The sequence below is a fragment of the Lepisosteus platostomus genome, chromosome 1 (genome assembly GCF_059453375.1).
Source record: "Lepisosteus platostomus isolate fLepPlt1 chromosome 1, fLepPlt1.hap1, whole genome shotgun sequence".
Classification (NCBI taxonomy): domain Eukaryota; kingdom Metazoa; phylum Chordata; class Actinopteri; order Semionotiformes; family Lepisosteidae; genus Lepisosteus; species Lepisosteus platostomus.
In genome coordinates this window covers 1,804,623-1,820,821 of record NC_142611.1, presented here as the reverse complement: position 1 = coordinate 1,820,821, position 16,199 = coordinate 1,804,623, and the positions used below count along the sequence as shown (strand labels likewise).

The window sequence follows — 16,199 nt, the reverse complement described above, 5'->3', positions numbered from 1 at the left end:
AAAAGTTCAGAGGCCCATCTGTTTATTTTCAAATACTTGGCACAGACTTTCAAGCTTTTCAAACCTTTCAAGCAGGTCCAGAAAATTTAATTTGTTTTAGCAGAAAAAAAAAACAAGATGACAACTGGTCTTTGGTTTCAAAACCAACACACACACAACTAGAACACTTGATCGTAAGTCAGTAAACCTTTAATGTCACTATGAAACATTTGTTTATGGTGTCTTAACCTGTCTCCTTCAGTAATAAAAAATATTTTAAAGCAAAATAGTCAATAATGTCAGTGATCTTACAATAATGTTAGCACAAGCTTCCCAACTATTCTAAATCCATTGTTTATGAAGGATAGTTCAGCCTACAATTTCTCTGATTTACAGAGACAATGACTTACACTATCTTTAACATCTGCATAGTCTAAGGCTGAGAAATTGAACAAACTTGCCTCTGGCAAGCAGTCTGTACTGGAACTGAATTCCCTTTCTCCTAGTGCTTTTGTACAGAGATCTGTGCAGCTTATTAAAACCTGAATTACGCTATTTAAGGGTGTTATATTCTGTATGATTCTGCTCTAAGTACTTAAGAAGCACAGTGTAACAGAACGACCATGCATGGATCCTTGAAACTCTATGCAATCTGCTAATAGGTGTCCTCAGAATAAAACCCTCACTGTGCTAATTCACCAGGAAACTGTCTGTGCGGGAGCTGAAAACTAAACGCAGACAAGTGAAATGGGTGTTTCGTAACAAGCGACAAAAACAGATCACAAACAACGCCTGTGCTTTTAGCATCTGTTCTTTCAGGGAAGCCGTCATTTGACAGAGCCCCTGGACATGTTAATTAGCCCGGAGGAAAGCCCGTGTGTGGAGTGACAGACTGAATTACCTGCTGGAACACATCCGCCCCCTCATCGTAGTCCACCACAGTGAAGAAGAGTTTGTTAGAAAAGGCGGACGAATAGCGCCAGGAGTTAGCGAGCACCTGGTATTCTTCATTAGCCTGTCTGTTTTAAAGAAAGCAGCAAAACGAAAGAGATAGAAAAGATCATCAGTATTCAGAGTTGGTAACAGAGCAGTGCAGGGGAAGAAGGGTGGCTTGTATACCACTCAACTTTCAGAAATAATAAGAAGGCAGCCAGCTTTTAGAGACTCTTCTCACAGAAACCAATGGCAGACTGAAAAACAACCAATTAAGCAGATGATATCCTGAACTATTTGCGACACGTAATATGTTAATATCACATTTGTCTGCCTACAGTCACTGTATCCTTCAGAACTGCTTGCATTTTCATTTTTGTTCATGAAGTAGTAGTAGTAGTATTCTACATTGCCCAAAGTGCACTCTAGGGTCACTTAGTCATGCCTAAAGCACTCGTAAAGAATAATATTACAGCTATTAACATGTAGGAACAAAGACCAGGCTTTCATATCAGTATAGTGTGTGCCTGAAAAGGAATTCCATACAAAGCTAGTATCCCCATATTTACTGACTTGAGTACGGCACATGTCCTGTCAAGGTCACTGTATGCTTGCATGATGCCCAGTTAACCACACTAGGAGAGGTAGGTGCAATGCCAATGACAATGAGATAATATAATAGGCAGGAGAGATAAAGCCAATAGCCTCAATCTCTGGTAGAGTGTTGATCAGTCCATGCAGCACATCTTCCATATCATCGTGTGTGAGTTTTTTTATGTATGAAGAACTTAAAAAGAAACGAATCAACAAATTCACCCACCAAATGAAGTGGGGAGATACTGAACTGTGTCCCAAGGGCAACACTCCCTGCAAAAGGAAAGCATCAACACAGAAGACAGAGGACCACACATTTTCAGAGCTTTCTCTTAATGGAAAGTGTCAGTGGACTTCACACAAACCTCCGCACTGAAGTTAACACAAACACAAAATAATGCACAACACTGGAGTGTATAAGATGCACATGAAATATCTTATCGCATTTGCCCCCATTTTTGTTAATCAGAAGAGTTATCATGAAAAAAATCAAAATAATTTCTATGTACACAATTTCTGAAATTCCTTCAAAATCATTAAGTGTTTAATAAAGTTACAGTAGCTGTAAGTTGACACTACACAGTATTTGCTTCTGAACCCAATTCTGGTCCCCAAATCGTAAGTGTTAATACGAAAGGCATAAAAAATATTAAGATGACGATGATTTTAAAGCATGACTTGTTATTAGGACAGAGAAGATGAAAGGCAGAGTTTGCTTTAGGCAGAACAATGAAAGAGGAAGAGCTAATAATAGCACAGGAATAATACCACTCAAATCACTTGTAAACACAGTTAACAAGCTGCTCGTGAAGTTTTACGGCTCTAAATTTATCTCCCTTTCCAGATGGTAACAAGTTCTTTGTCAGGTGGTTCTGCATTAATAAGGTATTGTTTATTATGAGCACAGGAAAATTCATTCAGAAATTACTTAAGATGACAGGACATGCATTAGAAACAGAGCACTGTACAAGTGCAGTACCTACAAGAAGCACACAAAAACACAATTGCAGTAGAAACGTATATGATTAATGGTAACGTTTTACATAAATGAGTGCTTAATACATATTAATTAATGATCAATTTTCTAGATGATTTGTTAAGAAAGTTAATAAAGCCTCCAAGGTTTTAATACACCCTTGTTTTTACATCTTAATCTAAAGTTTGAATCAAATGATAAGAAATGAATGTATTTTCAGAAAACAAAAAACAAAACCAACAGGCCTCTACAGTCAGTCAAGGACAATTAAAATAATCATGTTATCCATTTATCCAATTAGCTTTGACATAAAACCTTATGATTTTCTCAGATTCTGGAAACCATCAATACTGCATTGGCCATTATTTTAAATATATTTCCTCGTCTCACAACTGTAACATACTGTATACCAGCTACCAACACCTAGGGTAGGTCCTACAAAATTTGGATGACATCCTTTAGGAACTGCAGCTGTGTACAGGTAAATTACAACTAGATGACATTGTGCCGGGAGTTCCTGAATCTCTGCAGAACATCATCTTTATGTATTCATCTATAAATGAAAATGCAAAAGCATTGTTTGATCATCCTGTTACGAGCATATTTTTTTTTATGATGGAATGGATATTCTAACGATCTCTTTTCAGGCCTTATTAGAGAGTAATAAAGATTGCTGACAGAGTGTGTCGACCATTATAAAGATTAGACAAGTTGTTCTGTTTCATGATTTGCTGCTTTTGTGCAGAAGATAGTGTTTGAATGAGGACTCACAAGAAACACATTCAGGACCACTCTTATCCTTTAAAAGACAATTCTTAACTGTCAGCGGAACACTTCACATTTTAATAACAGCCAAAGACCTCCAAACAGACAACATGATTTACAACACCAGTGTGCGTGCCACCCTGGGTCATGGCACAACATCCATCTCACCTGATTGCTAACAACATAATCGTATAACTTAGGCAAATAAATGAATTTCACCGCAGAATTCCTTGGCATTAACTAATGTGCAGTATTTCAGAGTGAGCTTTTAATGTGCTCAAGCTGTAAAGATCTTTACGTCTTTACTGTCATGCGAGGTACTGTAGAACATCAAAGGCAAATTAAATCTTTGTTACTAATAATTAAATATTCATAATACCGTAAAAGCAAATACATTCCTCTTCACAAATGATGACCCATTTAAAAAGCTTTTTTATAAATGACGAAGTGTCATTTCTCCAGAATTTACAGTTAATTATCCAATAAAACATGCACATTTAAACACACGATACATTTTGCCTATAACATCCTTAGTTTCAATACAGTGCTTCTACGGTTTACGGATGAAGGTCAAATATGAAATCTAAGACTTGGTGGTCTGCGTGAATAACATTAAACAGATGAAATGAACAACATTTTCAAAAAGAGAGACTTCAAGTTTCCGGATTTGATAAACAGCTACCAAACCAAATATTTTGTATTTGAAAAAATGTCCATCTTCTTTTCTATTGCCAGACAATGTGTAAGAGCCACGGGACTTTTTTTTCCTCTTTAAATGATCAAGCTTGAATCCTTCCATTGAACAGACCTGCTGTAGGTTAACCAAGACAGCACATTATCTGGAATGCCACCCTCACAGACAAGAATCTAGTGACTTCAGACTTCACATCAGCGTGTGAATATGTGTTAGCAAGGCTACTTTAAATGGAATTAAAAAAGCCAACTTCATTAAACCAAGTAAAACTTTCAGAGCAACTGAACAGCGTGCAACAGCACAGTAGGAAGACAGTGATTTGTAAGAAGCAATGCAGTAGAACATTCTATGTGGGGAAAAAAAAAACCTGCATCTGTGTTAGCTCTCTTCCATTGCACTGGACGACTGCTGTTGCCAATAATCTCATGACATAAGAAGCATTATTATATGTAGAATAACAAACAAACTTCTAGCCTTGAACACAGTATTATAAAGCACAGTGCGAATGCGGATGCTCTGTACCTGCACACTGAGCACTGCCTCTGAGGCTGGAGGGCGGTGAACATCACGACCACGGAGTAGTTGCGGGGCGGCGCCTTCACGAATCTCCGGAACTTGTCTCCATTCATGCGAACCACGGAGCGCCTGGAGCTCCACTCCATCAGCTGCTCCACCTTCTCAGCCAGCATGTTCTGTCCGCGAGATGGGAAAAAAAGAGCAACTGTAAGGCCTCCGGCGAAAATCTAGAAACGATAAACGCTGACTTTGCCTTGCGATGGGTCGATGAGCACACACTGCACTTGCATGCTTATCAACCGCCTCGATGGGTTTCCAAAGCAAGACAGATACACCTGCTTAGCAGAGCCTCGAGTCCATTTTAGCACAGTTTTAACTCATCTGGGCTGTTACATTTAATGATCGAGTGCAAAAACAAATGGAGACAGACCCACTTTGCCCCATAAATGCCAAAGCATGCATTGGATTATTTTTTTTGGGTTTAATTGTTTTTGCGTAACTGGAAGTATTTATCTGCATTCTCAGGTCGTGGAAATAAATAACTCAATATTACCGATATTAAACACCTTTTAACTGGTTTTGGATAACGTTCCTCAAAGTGATAAACCAGTTACCAAGAATACAGAATTGTTTAGAAACAAAAGGCACTTTCATGCCTGAGTAGGAGTCACATGGAAGAGAGGGGTCTCAAGTTATTTGCTGATAGCACTTTATAAATAGATCATAACAGTCAGGTATTGTAGTATGTAATGCTTGAAATGGGCAAAAAAAGCCATGAGCAATCTAGAGAAAGCTGAACACTAAATTCCAACTGGAAAATGATGCAAAATATGTCTACTTAGAGCAGCCTCTCAATATGGTATCATTTTGTACTTCATGCTAATTTTCTTCCAATTTCTTTTCAGACTCGACTCGAGTTCATGTAATCATCTATATACAACTTTACCCATACAAATTTACATACACGGCTATATTTTTTTAATGTTCATATCAAATGTCATTATACAGCTTTTAAACAATATTCTAAGTACAATCTTTAGTAATGTGCATCATTATTGCTACCTCATTTTGCATTTTGCACTAGAAAATGTCTGGGGCTAGCGCTGTGATAATAAAACTATCCTTCTGTTTGTCTTTAATAGAAAGTCAAAAAACAATGACGAGATATTAAAAGAATGGAACAGAGAACAGCCGTGAAACCACTGTTAAGCAAACTAATAACTATACAACAGCTTTGTCAGCACAGTTCTTGCTCTGAGTTTCTGTCCACAATCTCAGCTGCCTTTTCACCTGCTTCCACAGGCCTCGGTACTTCTCACTTCTCACTGGTCGTCAGCATCTCACATACATTAAAAAACAATTAATTGCAATTAAGGTATACTTAAAATACTCAGTGTGAATTTAAATTAACACATGGGACATCAGTACCTGAAATTTTAACCTTTTCAAATAAGTAAAACATGTACTGGTACACAGTATATTTAGATACTTTTATACTGCATGCACACTCTCCCACTGTGTAGCTGTGTGAAGAGACCTGATTTCTTTCCTCGACAGCTTATGTTGACTTAACTGGATAGGTTTTTGGAAGAAAAGCAGTTAAAAACATAATAACAGGATAAATACATATGCTCAGAACTGGATGCATCTCCTCTTGTAATCTGGTGTAAGAAGAGAGAGCGAATGACAGTTATACAGTTGGCCCAATTAAATAAATGACTGACACTGCACAGTAACACTGTACTAATTTTTGTCTTTATTTTGAGTTATGTACACACTATATCATATGGAAAGTAAGATCAACATTCAGCAATGCCACACTACAGCTCTAATACTGCCAAATGAAACCAGCTGGCCAGTTTCATTCACAGTGGCTGCTCATGTGTTCAAGGGCACCTACTGAAGGCATTATCAGTGGCTTTCCAGAAATCACAGTTAAAAAGGTCTGCTCTGTAGTGAATCACCGCAGCACATTTTGTTAATTCAATAATGTGGCTTAAAACGTTTGCCAAAAGAGTCTCTTTCATTATTCAGTGCTCTCACGGCGCTGAGCTGCAAACCAGACTGGGCAGGTCTTCTGCCAACCTCTCGTGCTGAGAAAACAAGCCATTTTCTGAACCAAAAAAAGACAGTAAACCTTTACAAATACTGCATAAATCCTTTTTTTCTGTATGTCTGTGAATGAAAAGCAATTTAATTTAAATTTAAATTTAATACTTCTATGCTGTGCTCTTTCCTATTCATCCTAATAAAGTACAGGCAGAATATATTTTTGCAGCAATTCACTGGCAATAGATCTAGCAGGATACCCGACTACCTGTGTACAGGGTTTAAATAGTGCCAGAAAACAGCTCTAAGGGAACAAGCCACAAACAAATGAAGCGGTCAGATCTGCAAAATATGATGAAGTGCCGTCATTTTGTTCATTAATAGCACAGAATGTTGGACACAAAAATAACACCCTTTATAATGAAACACAAACACCTATGAACTTTCCCATTTACTTCAGCAGCTCCATCTAGCATATGCCTAATTGTCTGAGGTGTTTACACCTATTTTTCAATTTCTAGAATACATCTAGAATCTGTATTTCAGAAGGCCTCCTGTCACTTTACGTTATTGCAAAACAAATGCAGGAACATGCAGAAAGCAGTATTAATAGGCTCACACAGAGCAAGGTAAATCTCATTGTGCAGCAAAACCTTTCCGAGCAGTTTGTAGACTCATGTATTTAAAACTACATGCAGTAGTCACTTCTAATCTTGCAGTGCTGCATGCAGTATTAGGATCATTACATTGTTGGATTAATTTAATTTTTTAAGTATGGATCCTGACTGAATCTGTCCCTCTTTTCTGCTTTCATATTCTATTGACAGTATCAGCTAGTTTTCCATCAAAGACACATGGTGCTGTTACCGATCTTTTTCCAGACTTTAGTGCATCAAAGTAAGTGTGTGTGTGCAAATATTAAAAACATATACGTACATACAGTAAAGGTTATCCATACAGAATATAGTCATGCATGCAGATTGCCTTTATCTTCCAATGAAAACAGGGAATTCACAGTTTTAAAACTGGTGCCAATCCATTTTCTTGTTTTATTTTTAAGCCTTCATAGAACCATCTCAATGGGAATGTACCTGCACTGTATCCTTTGCTGGGAAGAAAGGATGGTACCATGGTTTGTTCAAAGGTGGGTTGGGAAACAGTGTTACAACAGCTACAATAAAACGTGCAGTTGACTGACAGCATACAATATGTACACAAGCAGATTGAGATCCACTGTGCCATTCTGTCAGCAGTTTGTCTCACGGGGTCTCATGGGGTAGGATGTCTTAGCATGAGAGTGAGACCAAACAAACTGACAGTGTGATTTGAGGTGGACACAACTACTGTGTTACTGTCATTTCTTATTATTCAGATGAGAATGTTTTCTACAATATTTTTCAAATTTCAATATCCACAGCATTTATGAATACTGACAACACCAAATTGCTACAATTGCAAAATAATTTCATGTCGGTTGACACCATATACTGTATGCTAGGCTACAAATTACCAAACAAGATCCAAACTAAAAGGAAGAAAACTGAACACGTTACAGCCTATACAATAAACTGAATCTACCACAAGCTGAACTAAATGGACTTTTTCACTGTCATTTATGAAAGATGTATACGATATTTATTTAAAATCATACACAGTCAGTTGTTGTTTTCCATATTCTATTGTATTCACATCAGCAAAAACTTTGATAGAGGAACAAGTAAAGGTTTATTTCCTGCTGAAATGAGAAGAAAAGAAACACAACGAGTGGGATATTTGATTCACAGATTACACACAGTTGTGATTGAGCAGCCAGTGTTTTCCTCAAATTGGACTCTGATATCCTTGTTCTAGATCAGACCAAATAACGCATCCTTCAGTGTTGTACAATTACAATTGGGAAAACGCATCAGTCTAAATATAACTCTGAAATATTATATATAAAATATTATATATAAAAGACAGATTAACACACATAGATTAACACAATAGTGAACTCATTTGAATATGGTAATTTTTGTAATATAGTCGTTTCATTTTATCTGTGATTTTATTCTCTCGGAAATGGTTAGAGCACTTTCATATTCTAAATTTAAAATAAATTCATAATTATAAAGCATATACATTTTGCATATAATGAAAACATCTTTATTTGTACTGTGCAATGCCCCTTCAGTAAGACATCATGTATAAGGACATTATGTAAACAAAATCATTATGAACATATCAATGACATGAACTATTTGTTGTGAATTATATATATGTCATGAAACTCAAATGCTTATGAAGATTTCATGGGTTTTCATGAAAAATGCATGAACAGATCCTGAAATGAAACTATTAATGTCTGATGATTTTAATCTTATGAATATTTGATGAATTATGCAAAAATGAAATTAATGAATTTCTCCCGAGGAGCTGATGGAAACCATTCTGAACTTTTAATAGAGGAGGGGACGGTGAGAGCTTTGCAGTACACCGGCATGGTAGTTAGTACTGCTGCTTCATAGCTCTCGAATCCCGGGTTCGACTCCCACATAGGGGGCCATCTGCTGCTGTGGTTTCTGGCAACAGTTCTAAGACATGTTGTCTCGGTTAAATGGCATCTCTAAAATACGGGCCTCAGTGTGCGTATAAGAGCGAGCTTCTCAATAGCCCGCTCTCCCTCACTGGGCGTTTCCTGCCTTCTGCCCATTACCTTTAGGGTGAGGCTCCAGTTTTGAAGATGGAAGGATGGTGGAGGTCTTAAAGAAAAGATCCTGATGCGCCCCCGGGGCATCAATATTAACTGGATGTTGCAAGCTGGATCAAACCTCTCCTTTCTTCACATTCTCTGCATCTTTCTGCGAGAAGCATGCCTTACATAAGGAATACAAAACAGCCGGAATCCATAACAAAACATAAATCTTTCAGTTTATTTTGCTGCAGCCAAGCTTATTATTTTAGTGAGGCACTAAAACAGCTGTGAGAAGCAGTCTACTGTAAGAAACAGGCAAAGGTTAATTCCACACTGAAAAGTAGAGAGAGGAAAAGCAACATTTCAGCTGTTGAGCTTCTTCAAGCGGACTTAAACTTACTTATTAATACGTGTTCAGCCAACGCACACTGGCACGGCTGCCCACTTGAACTCCTCCTCTAAGAAATGACTCTCAAGCCGACGAGCCAGAATGCTTCCGCTGGGAAAGCAAGTGGTATAGAAACTCCCCACATCACTGTTAACATAACGCGCATGCGAACAGCGAGCGCACTGCTACAGCTATTGAGGCGTCTCAGGATCTAGAGACAATGGTAAACATCTACCTTGTGTCCACATTTGCACTTGTCGGGGCTTCAAAGGGGGTAAAAACAGTGTGTGGAAGACAAGGTGTTTGGTGATCTGTAGGGGGTGTGGGACACGATGATCAAAAAGAATCTTCCGCTTTACTGTGACTCTAATTATGTTCTCGATAAACCACTAAGAGTCAACAACACAGTCAGAAACACCGGATAAAAGGACAGGCAGGCAGAGCCACAGGAGGAGACAGAAAGGGACAAAAAAGAGAGAGGAACAACAAGGAGAGAGGAGAAGGCGTGAGCCAGGCGAGAGCACCTTGTTCAGATCAACCTTAAAGACCTGATTCGAGTTCACTATGTGAACCTTGTTAAGAGAGCTTGTCATTCTGGTGTTCAAGGACACTCAGATTTCCTTTATAAAGAATCCCTGCATTCAACACATTATCCCCTGGTTAGTGGATACATTTTTAGAGTAGGGAGATAGGGTCCCAGTAACTTTAGATGATCTGTATCTACAAGATGAGAGATTTAGGTCCCATTCTGTTTATTTAGAAGTCAGGTTCATTGCTTGTAGGCATTATATACTGTAAAATGTCTTAGCAGTCTGGGTTTTTGTGGATGCTCAGGACTAATGTCTCTGTGTTTGTATTTGTTAATACTTTGAATTACTTTGTAATTATCTGTTACTTAGTGAGTATTACAGTACCTTCGTTGTTAATAAATGTGTTTATCCCAATTTAGCTGTAATTTATTACTCTTTCACCAAAGCTGTGCCAGAGAACAAAGAAATCAAGTGCCTCTAACTATACCAACTGCTATACCAAAGATTTTCCTCACATATCTTGACAATTGTGGGGTTACAATTTTTGTAAGTACTGATTATCACGCTTGGTGTTTTGGTATTTTCTATTTTCTGTAATCCTCTATTTTCTTAACCCCCAATATTTGTAACAGTACTCTCCACAGCAAACAATGAAATGTGGGTGAACATATTAAGGTGACACAAGAAATTTCCACATAGAGAAAGAAACACATATATAAACAAAACAAAACGCAAATGGACACACAATCTGTCCCCCAGCTGTGCATGTCGGCACATCTGCAATAAACCACACTAGAGTACAGAAGTGGACACAAACACTCTGGGTCTAAGGAGCTGGGCTGACAGAAAGGACCAGATTTATTTTAAGACATTCACATGGTTTTACAATATTATAACTGTTCTTTATGTAAGTACACTAGGACAGACGTTTTACAATGCCTGCTTTAAAGAGTCCAAGCCAGACTTTTGACTTTGTTTTTAAAACCAAGAATAAGCCAAGGTGACTAACAGCAGGTCCTCTTTAAGTTCAAGATACTGTCATTTTCACTTGCAAAACAAAAGGCAATTTCAGTTACTTTCAAACCATCATGTGACTTTCATGATCCAAACTCACATATGGACTGCAACAAATTGCAAGATTTGTTTGTAGTTCTCTCTAATTGTTTTATTCTTAATTATATGTAGATATTTCAGCTACGAGAGCAGCAGTATACTTCACAGCTGAAAACTCACATTTGCTTTGGACTCTGTATACATTTTGGATGAGCATGCATGCCTAAGATACGTTAAGCCTCAGGTGATCATTTATGCCTCAATTCCCAGTGAAATGTTCTTGTCAGGGTTACTTTAGTTTTCTGCTTCTATATACAGTACCATGACAGTCCTTCTTATAACAGAACAGAGCAGGTAAATGATGTGAGAAATGAAATGCAGATCCTTCACAAACACCCAAACACAATTACTCTCAACACAACACTCTGTTGGATCAGTTATACCTCCTTGCAGATACAATAAAACAAAAAGGACCAACAGAAAATATTAACTCAGTACAATATTTTTTTCTGTGCAATAATAAGTTAAGCTTATATCTCTAAATCTTCTGCAATAAGGATAAATCAATGTACAATCTTTCTACTTATTGTACGAATTTTGACTTTATTACTGCCCACTAACAGATTAAACACTGTTCATTTCTACCTAATGAAGCAATGTGAAACACACTAATTATATGCAATAAACTAGGGCCTCCATTTGCAATTTAGCACACTAAGCTTTTTATTAAAAAGAACACTAGGAAGCTTTCATTAAAATGTAAATTTTCTATTGATCATTTAGTAAATTGAATCCTAATCATACACAGCAATAGCTTTAAGTATCAAACTCACCCTACTCTGAAAACACTAATTATTTTTTTTATATACCGGTTAATTCATGTGGTCATTTTTTTGCTCCGATTAGTAATTTAAAGGGAAAATGATCTGAAAAGATTTGCGAGCAACTTCAATTGTATTGTACTAACTGGAAGTTACATGGTGTAATTCCTCCTTGACCCTGCAGAGGAAAACAAAGTTCAACAGAGGCACTATTAATTAACTCCCTGTACAAAAGTCAATGCACATAGCCACAAGACGAAACACATTGCACTGTTAATGGTAAAAGACAGAAGGCTGCAGCCCCAGTCTTCCAGCACCACCATCTACCAGGTTTTCCTGGTCTCTTCAAATCACCATAAACTTAAGAGGAGAATGGTTGAATAAATGTTCACCCAACCAGTTTAACCCCTTTCCTCAGGTCTTTTTTACAGATTCTTTTTACATTTCTGGCATTTGTAGAGAGAGCTCCAGCAGAAATCCTGCAGACTTTCTAACCTTGAGGCCTAGTGGGACTGGTGACCTACTGAAACATGGGAAAAACTGTGAGCCCCTCTCTTGACAGAGGACTGAAAACAAAGATGGATCTGTTTTTTTACACTGAAGAGCATTTGCATTATCTATGTGTCCTTAAACATTCTTCGTGCCAGCTAATTGAACTTAACGCAACAGAATTCTAATACATTTGGGTTGTGGTAAAAACCCAATAGATACATTACCCATCACCACCACCTCTGCTCTCCTCCTCACTGAGAGCTGGTGTGTGGGGAGCGCAGTGGTGCACTCTGGCTGCTGGCATATCATCCAGAAGGGGGGACACATTGGTGGTGGTGGAGGGGATCCCCATCACCTGTAAAGCGCGTAAGCGCGGAGTGCCCAGAAAATCTCTATTATTTTTTTTAAAATCAGAATTAAACAGCAGTATCTGAAATAAGCACCAATGTCTCATACTCAAGAGTGTAAGAGTGACCTATTGTTTCCTACTGCACAAAATATTCACTAGGAACCAAAGTTCAGAACTAAGATTTTGAGCAGGTCTGAGGCGTCCAATCCTGTCCTTTAAGGTTATCATGTTACACGTCTAAGAAGTATATATTAGAGGCAATCCAGACACTAAAAGGGGTTTTCTAGATCACAAAGATGTTGTTTGATTTATAAAAGGATGTACATCAGTTTGTATCTTATAATTCTTTACATTAGTTCAACCAAAAAAATAGATCTTTAGCTCTCACGGATCACTAAACCAGAGAATGGTAACACGACAATGCCCACAGCAATGAGCTGACATATGACACACATGCTGACAGAATGACATTATGATCACCACATGGTCAGTCGAAACTGTGCTTCATAAATGCATCACGAATGTGTCACATGCTTGAGAGCAAAGGCTCTAGTCTTTGTGTTTTATTAATATACACCCGAGTCCGCAGACCTGAAAGATTCATTGAAAGCAAACATTGAAGAATTAATCTGGAGCGATCAGACATCTCGGATGTTAAGATATGTATATTTATGCACAAGACAAAAGGACACCTGTGCATTCCAAACAAAACTTACAAAAGTGTCTTTGCAAATGCATGGATTAATTTCTAAGACGGTGAACACAGTCAGAGTACAGTTCTCACTCAGGTTTAAATAAGCTGACTACTGAAGGTACAGTACCTCGCAAATGGAAATTTTAAACTATGTCCCTTTCCAGGATGAAAAAGCAAGAATCAGCAAATACTCTACTACCAAGATTACATCAAGCCTCTTGAAGAACTCTGGAAATGACTCAGAACAGCCTAAATCATTTTTGTCCGCCACTGTGCTGTCTCAATCTCACCTGAGGCTACCAATAGTATTCATGAGCCGACTGAAGTGTGCTTGTATAAACTGATTTCCTTTTAAAGCCCTACACTGAAGAAGAAAAAATTACAACTCGCAATCAGGGTGTGAGTTCAGTTCCCCGGAAACAAACACCAGGGCCGAAGATGTTGTCTCAGAAGCGGTGTACACAGGCTCCACATTTTCACTATAGCTACAAATGTAGAAAAAAAAACAAACATCTCACTTCATTTCAAATCTGTCACAATGAATAACAGATTTTCCCATCAAAAATGGATTACGCTTACTGTACTCCACCACTAACTTAAGGCTATTATCTCTGCATTATCTAATATCATTTTAATAGATCTTACATGAAATGTACTGTATGGTTTTGCTTTAATATTAAAACACAGTGGGAAATAAATCCACAGAAATACTTTCTTGTTACAGTTTCAGAGACATGAAAGGCACAGTGAATCTCACGAGTGTTTTGCTGAATCTGTGATCCAGGTGTGGCCAGGACCAAGGTCAACAGAACCATTTGTCCCTATTCTGAATCACCACGGTAATGATGCAGCCTGTGTCAATCCATATAAAAAAGCCAATCCAATCCAAGCAGCATGCATAAGAGGAGGTGAGAAACAAATGGCAGACGAATGTGATAAGAGCTCCAATTACTCCCAACAAAGCCATCAAGACAGTCTAACAGACACCTGTGAAAACACTGCACAAGCACCATTAATAAATCGACATAACGCCATTATCGCCTCATTACTCTGAACAACCTGTGCTGATAAATGTCTGCTTGCCAGTCTTATCACTGTAATTATACATCTATGTTTTTAGAATAATACCGCATATGGCACTGAGTTTTTTGGCATTATTCTGATTACCTGATCATTCAAGACAGTGAAACAGTGAAGTGACTTTGTCATAAGCGCTCAATCAACCTCACTGGCGACAGAGTTAACGGGACGCAGGGGATGATCCGATTTAACCTGAGTGTCAAACCTGGTGAAAATCAACAAAGAAAAACACATGAAGAAAACAATAGGCTCCGCTTGGCAAGGGGAGCAACACTTTTGTGGTGTCAGTGCACTGAGAGACCTGGTCGGAGGCCTCACTGGCAGTGGAGCCTAGTCCACGGCCATGATGAATCATGGTTCTGTGATGAACATCACGGCAGCTCTCTGGAATTTAAATAATTGAAGACTTATCTTTAAAACGACCAGACTGCTCCTCTTAAATCTGTAGTTAGCAGTTAAATGTGTTGTAGCCCTTCTGCCTGTTTTGCGTTTAATAATGCTACAATGTGCATTTATGAAAACCAGCAGCCATATCACATCATGCAACTCACAAATGTAATGGCCCAGTATAGTGACGGGGACACTATGCTTTAAAAAAGTCACCGTGCTGCGGATGAGATGTAAAATCGAGGTCCTGACTCGCTGTGGTCACTAAAAATCCAAGGGTGTTTATCGAAAAGAGTAGGGTTGTTACCCCGGCATCCTGGCTAAATTTCCTCCTGACCTTTACCAATCATGGCCTCCTAATAATCCCCATGTCTGAACTGGCTTCATCACTCTGCTCTCCTCCCCACTGAGAGCTGGTGTGTGGGGAGCATACTGGTGCACTGTGGCTGCTGTCACATCATCCAGTTGGGGCTGCACATTGGTGGTAGTGGAGGGGATCCCCATTACCTGTAAAGCGCTTTGAGTGGGAAGTCCAAAAAAGCACTACATAAGTGTAAGGAATTAAATTAATTATTACACCTCTCCTGCTTTGGGCTCAAAAGTACAGTAATTGTACTCAGCAGAATATTCCATCACATCTTACACTACAAGGTTGGCTATCTGAAATAACTCTATAATAAAGCACAGTTTTACCAAGAAAGGAGAAAAGCTGTTGCAAAAGTGGAAAGGGCAAATTTTGAGACGGCACGAACACAAAACCAGAAAAAGAAAATGAAAACTACTAGTTCTGTTAAAAACACAGCGGGCAGTCTTCAAACTTAGGCTCCAGAACTTCTCTCCAGAAATAAATCAAACACTACGTTTCGTTTTAGAAGCGTTTCAAAAACTCCCTCAGGCGAAATTATTATTGTTGAGAAAAAAGCACAATGGGATACACACCAGATTATGTGGGATTTACATTTGCTCAGTTGATTGCGTTCTGAGAATGCAATTAAATGTAAGCTGCCAGGTGTTATGATGGAGCTTTCAGTTTATCACTAGTCAGGCAAGCCTATTGTATAAAGCTTCTAACCCTGATTAAGATGCACGCACAAATTTATATGACAAACTCAAGTAGACGTAGAAGTGTTTCAACCATGACACCATCACTCTCTGAAAATGAAAGATCAAAGTCCAATTAAGTACGTCTGATTTCATGTAAAATGTAAAACGCAGACCTGGCGAT

The 16,199-nt window shown here is 38.3% G+C and overlaps 1 protein-coding gene across 1 annotated transcript in view; it reads right to left on the bottom strand.

Moving 5' to 3' along the window:
* Nucleotides 1–16,199, bottom strand: part of tusc3 (tumor suppressor candidate 3) — a 74,534-nt gene that overhangs the window by 42,697 nt on the left and 15,638 nt on the right. Inside the window, exons 2-3 of the mRNA XM_088633925.1 lie at nt 4,464–4,633; nt 881–998 (exon numbers count right to left, since the gene is read on the bottom strand). Of these exons, the coding sequence (XP_088490051.1) occupies nt 881–998; nt 4,464–4,633 (288 nt within the window). The remainder of the gene's footprint in view (nt 1–880; nt 999–4,463; nt 4,634–16,199) is intronic.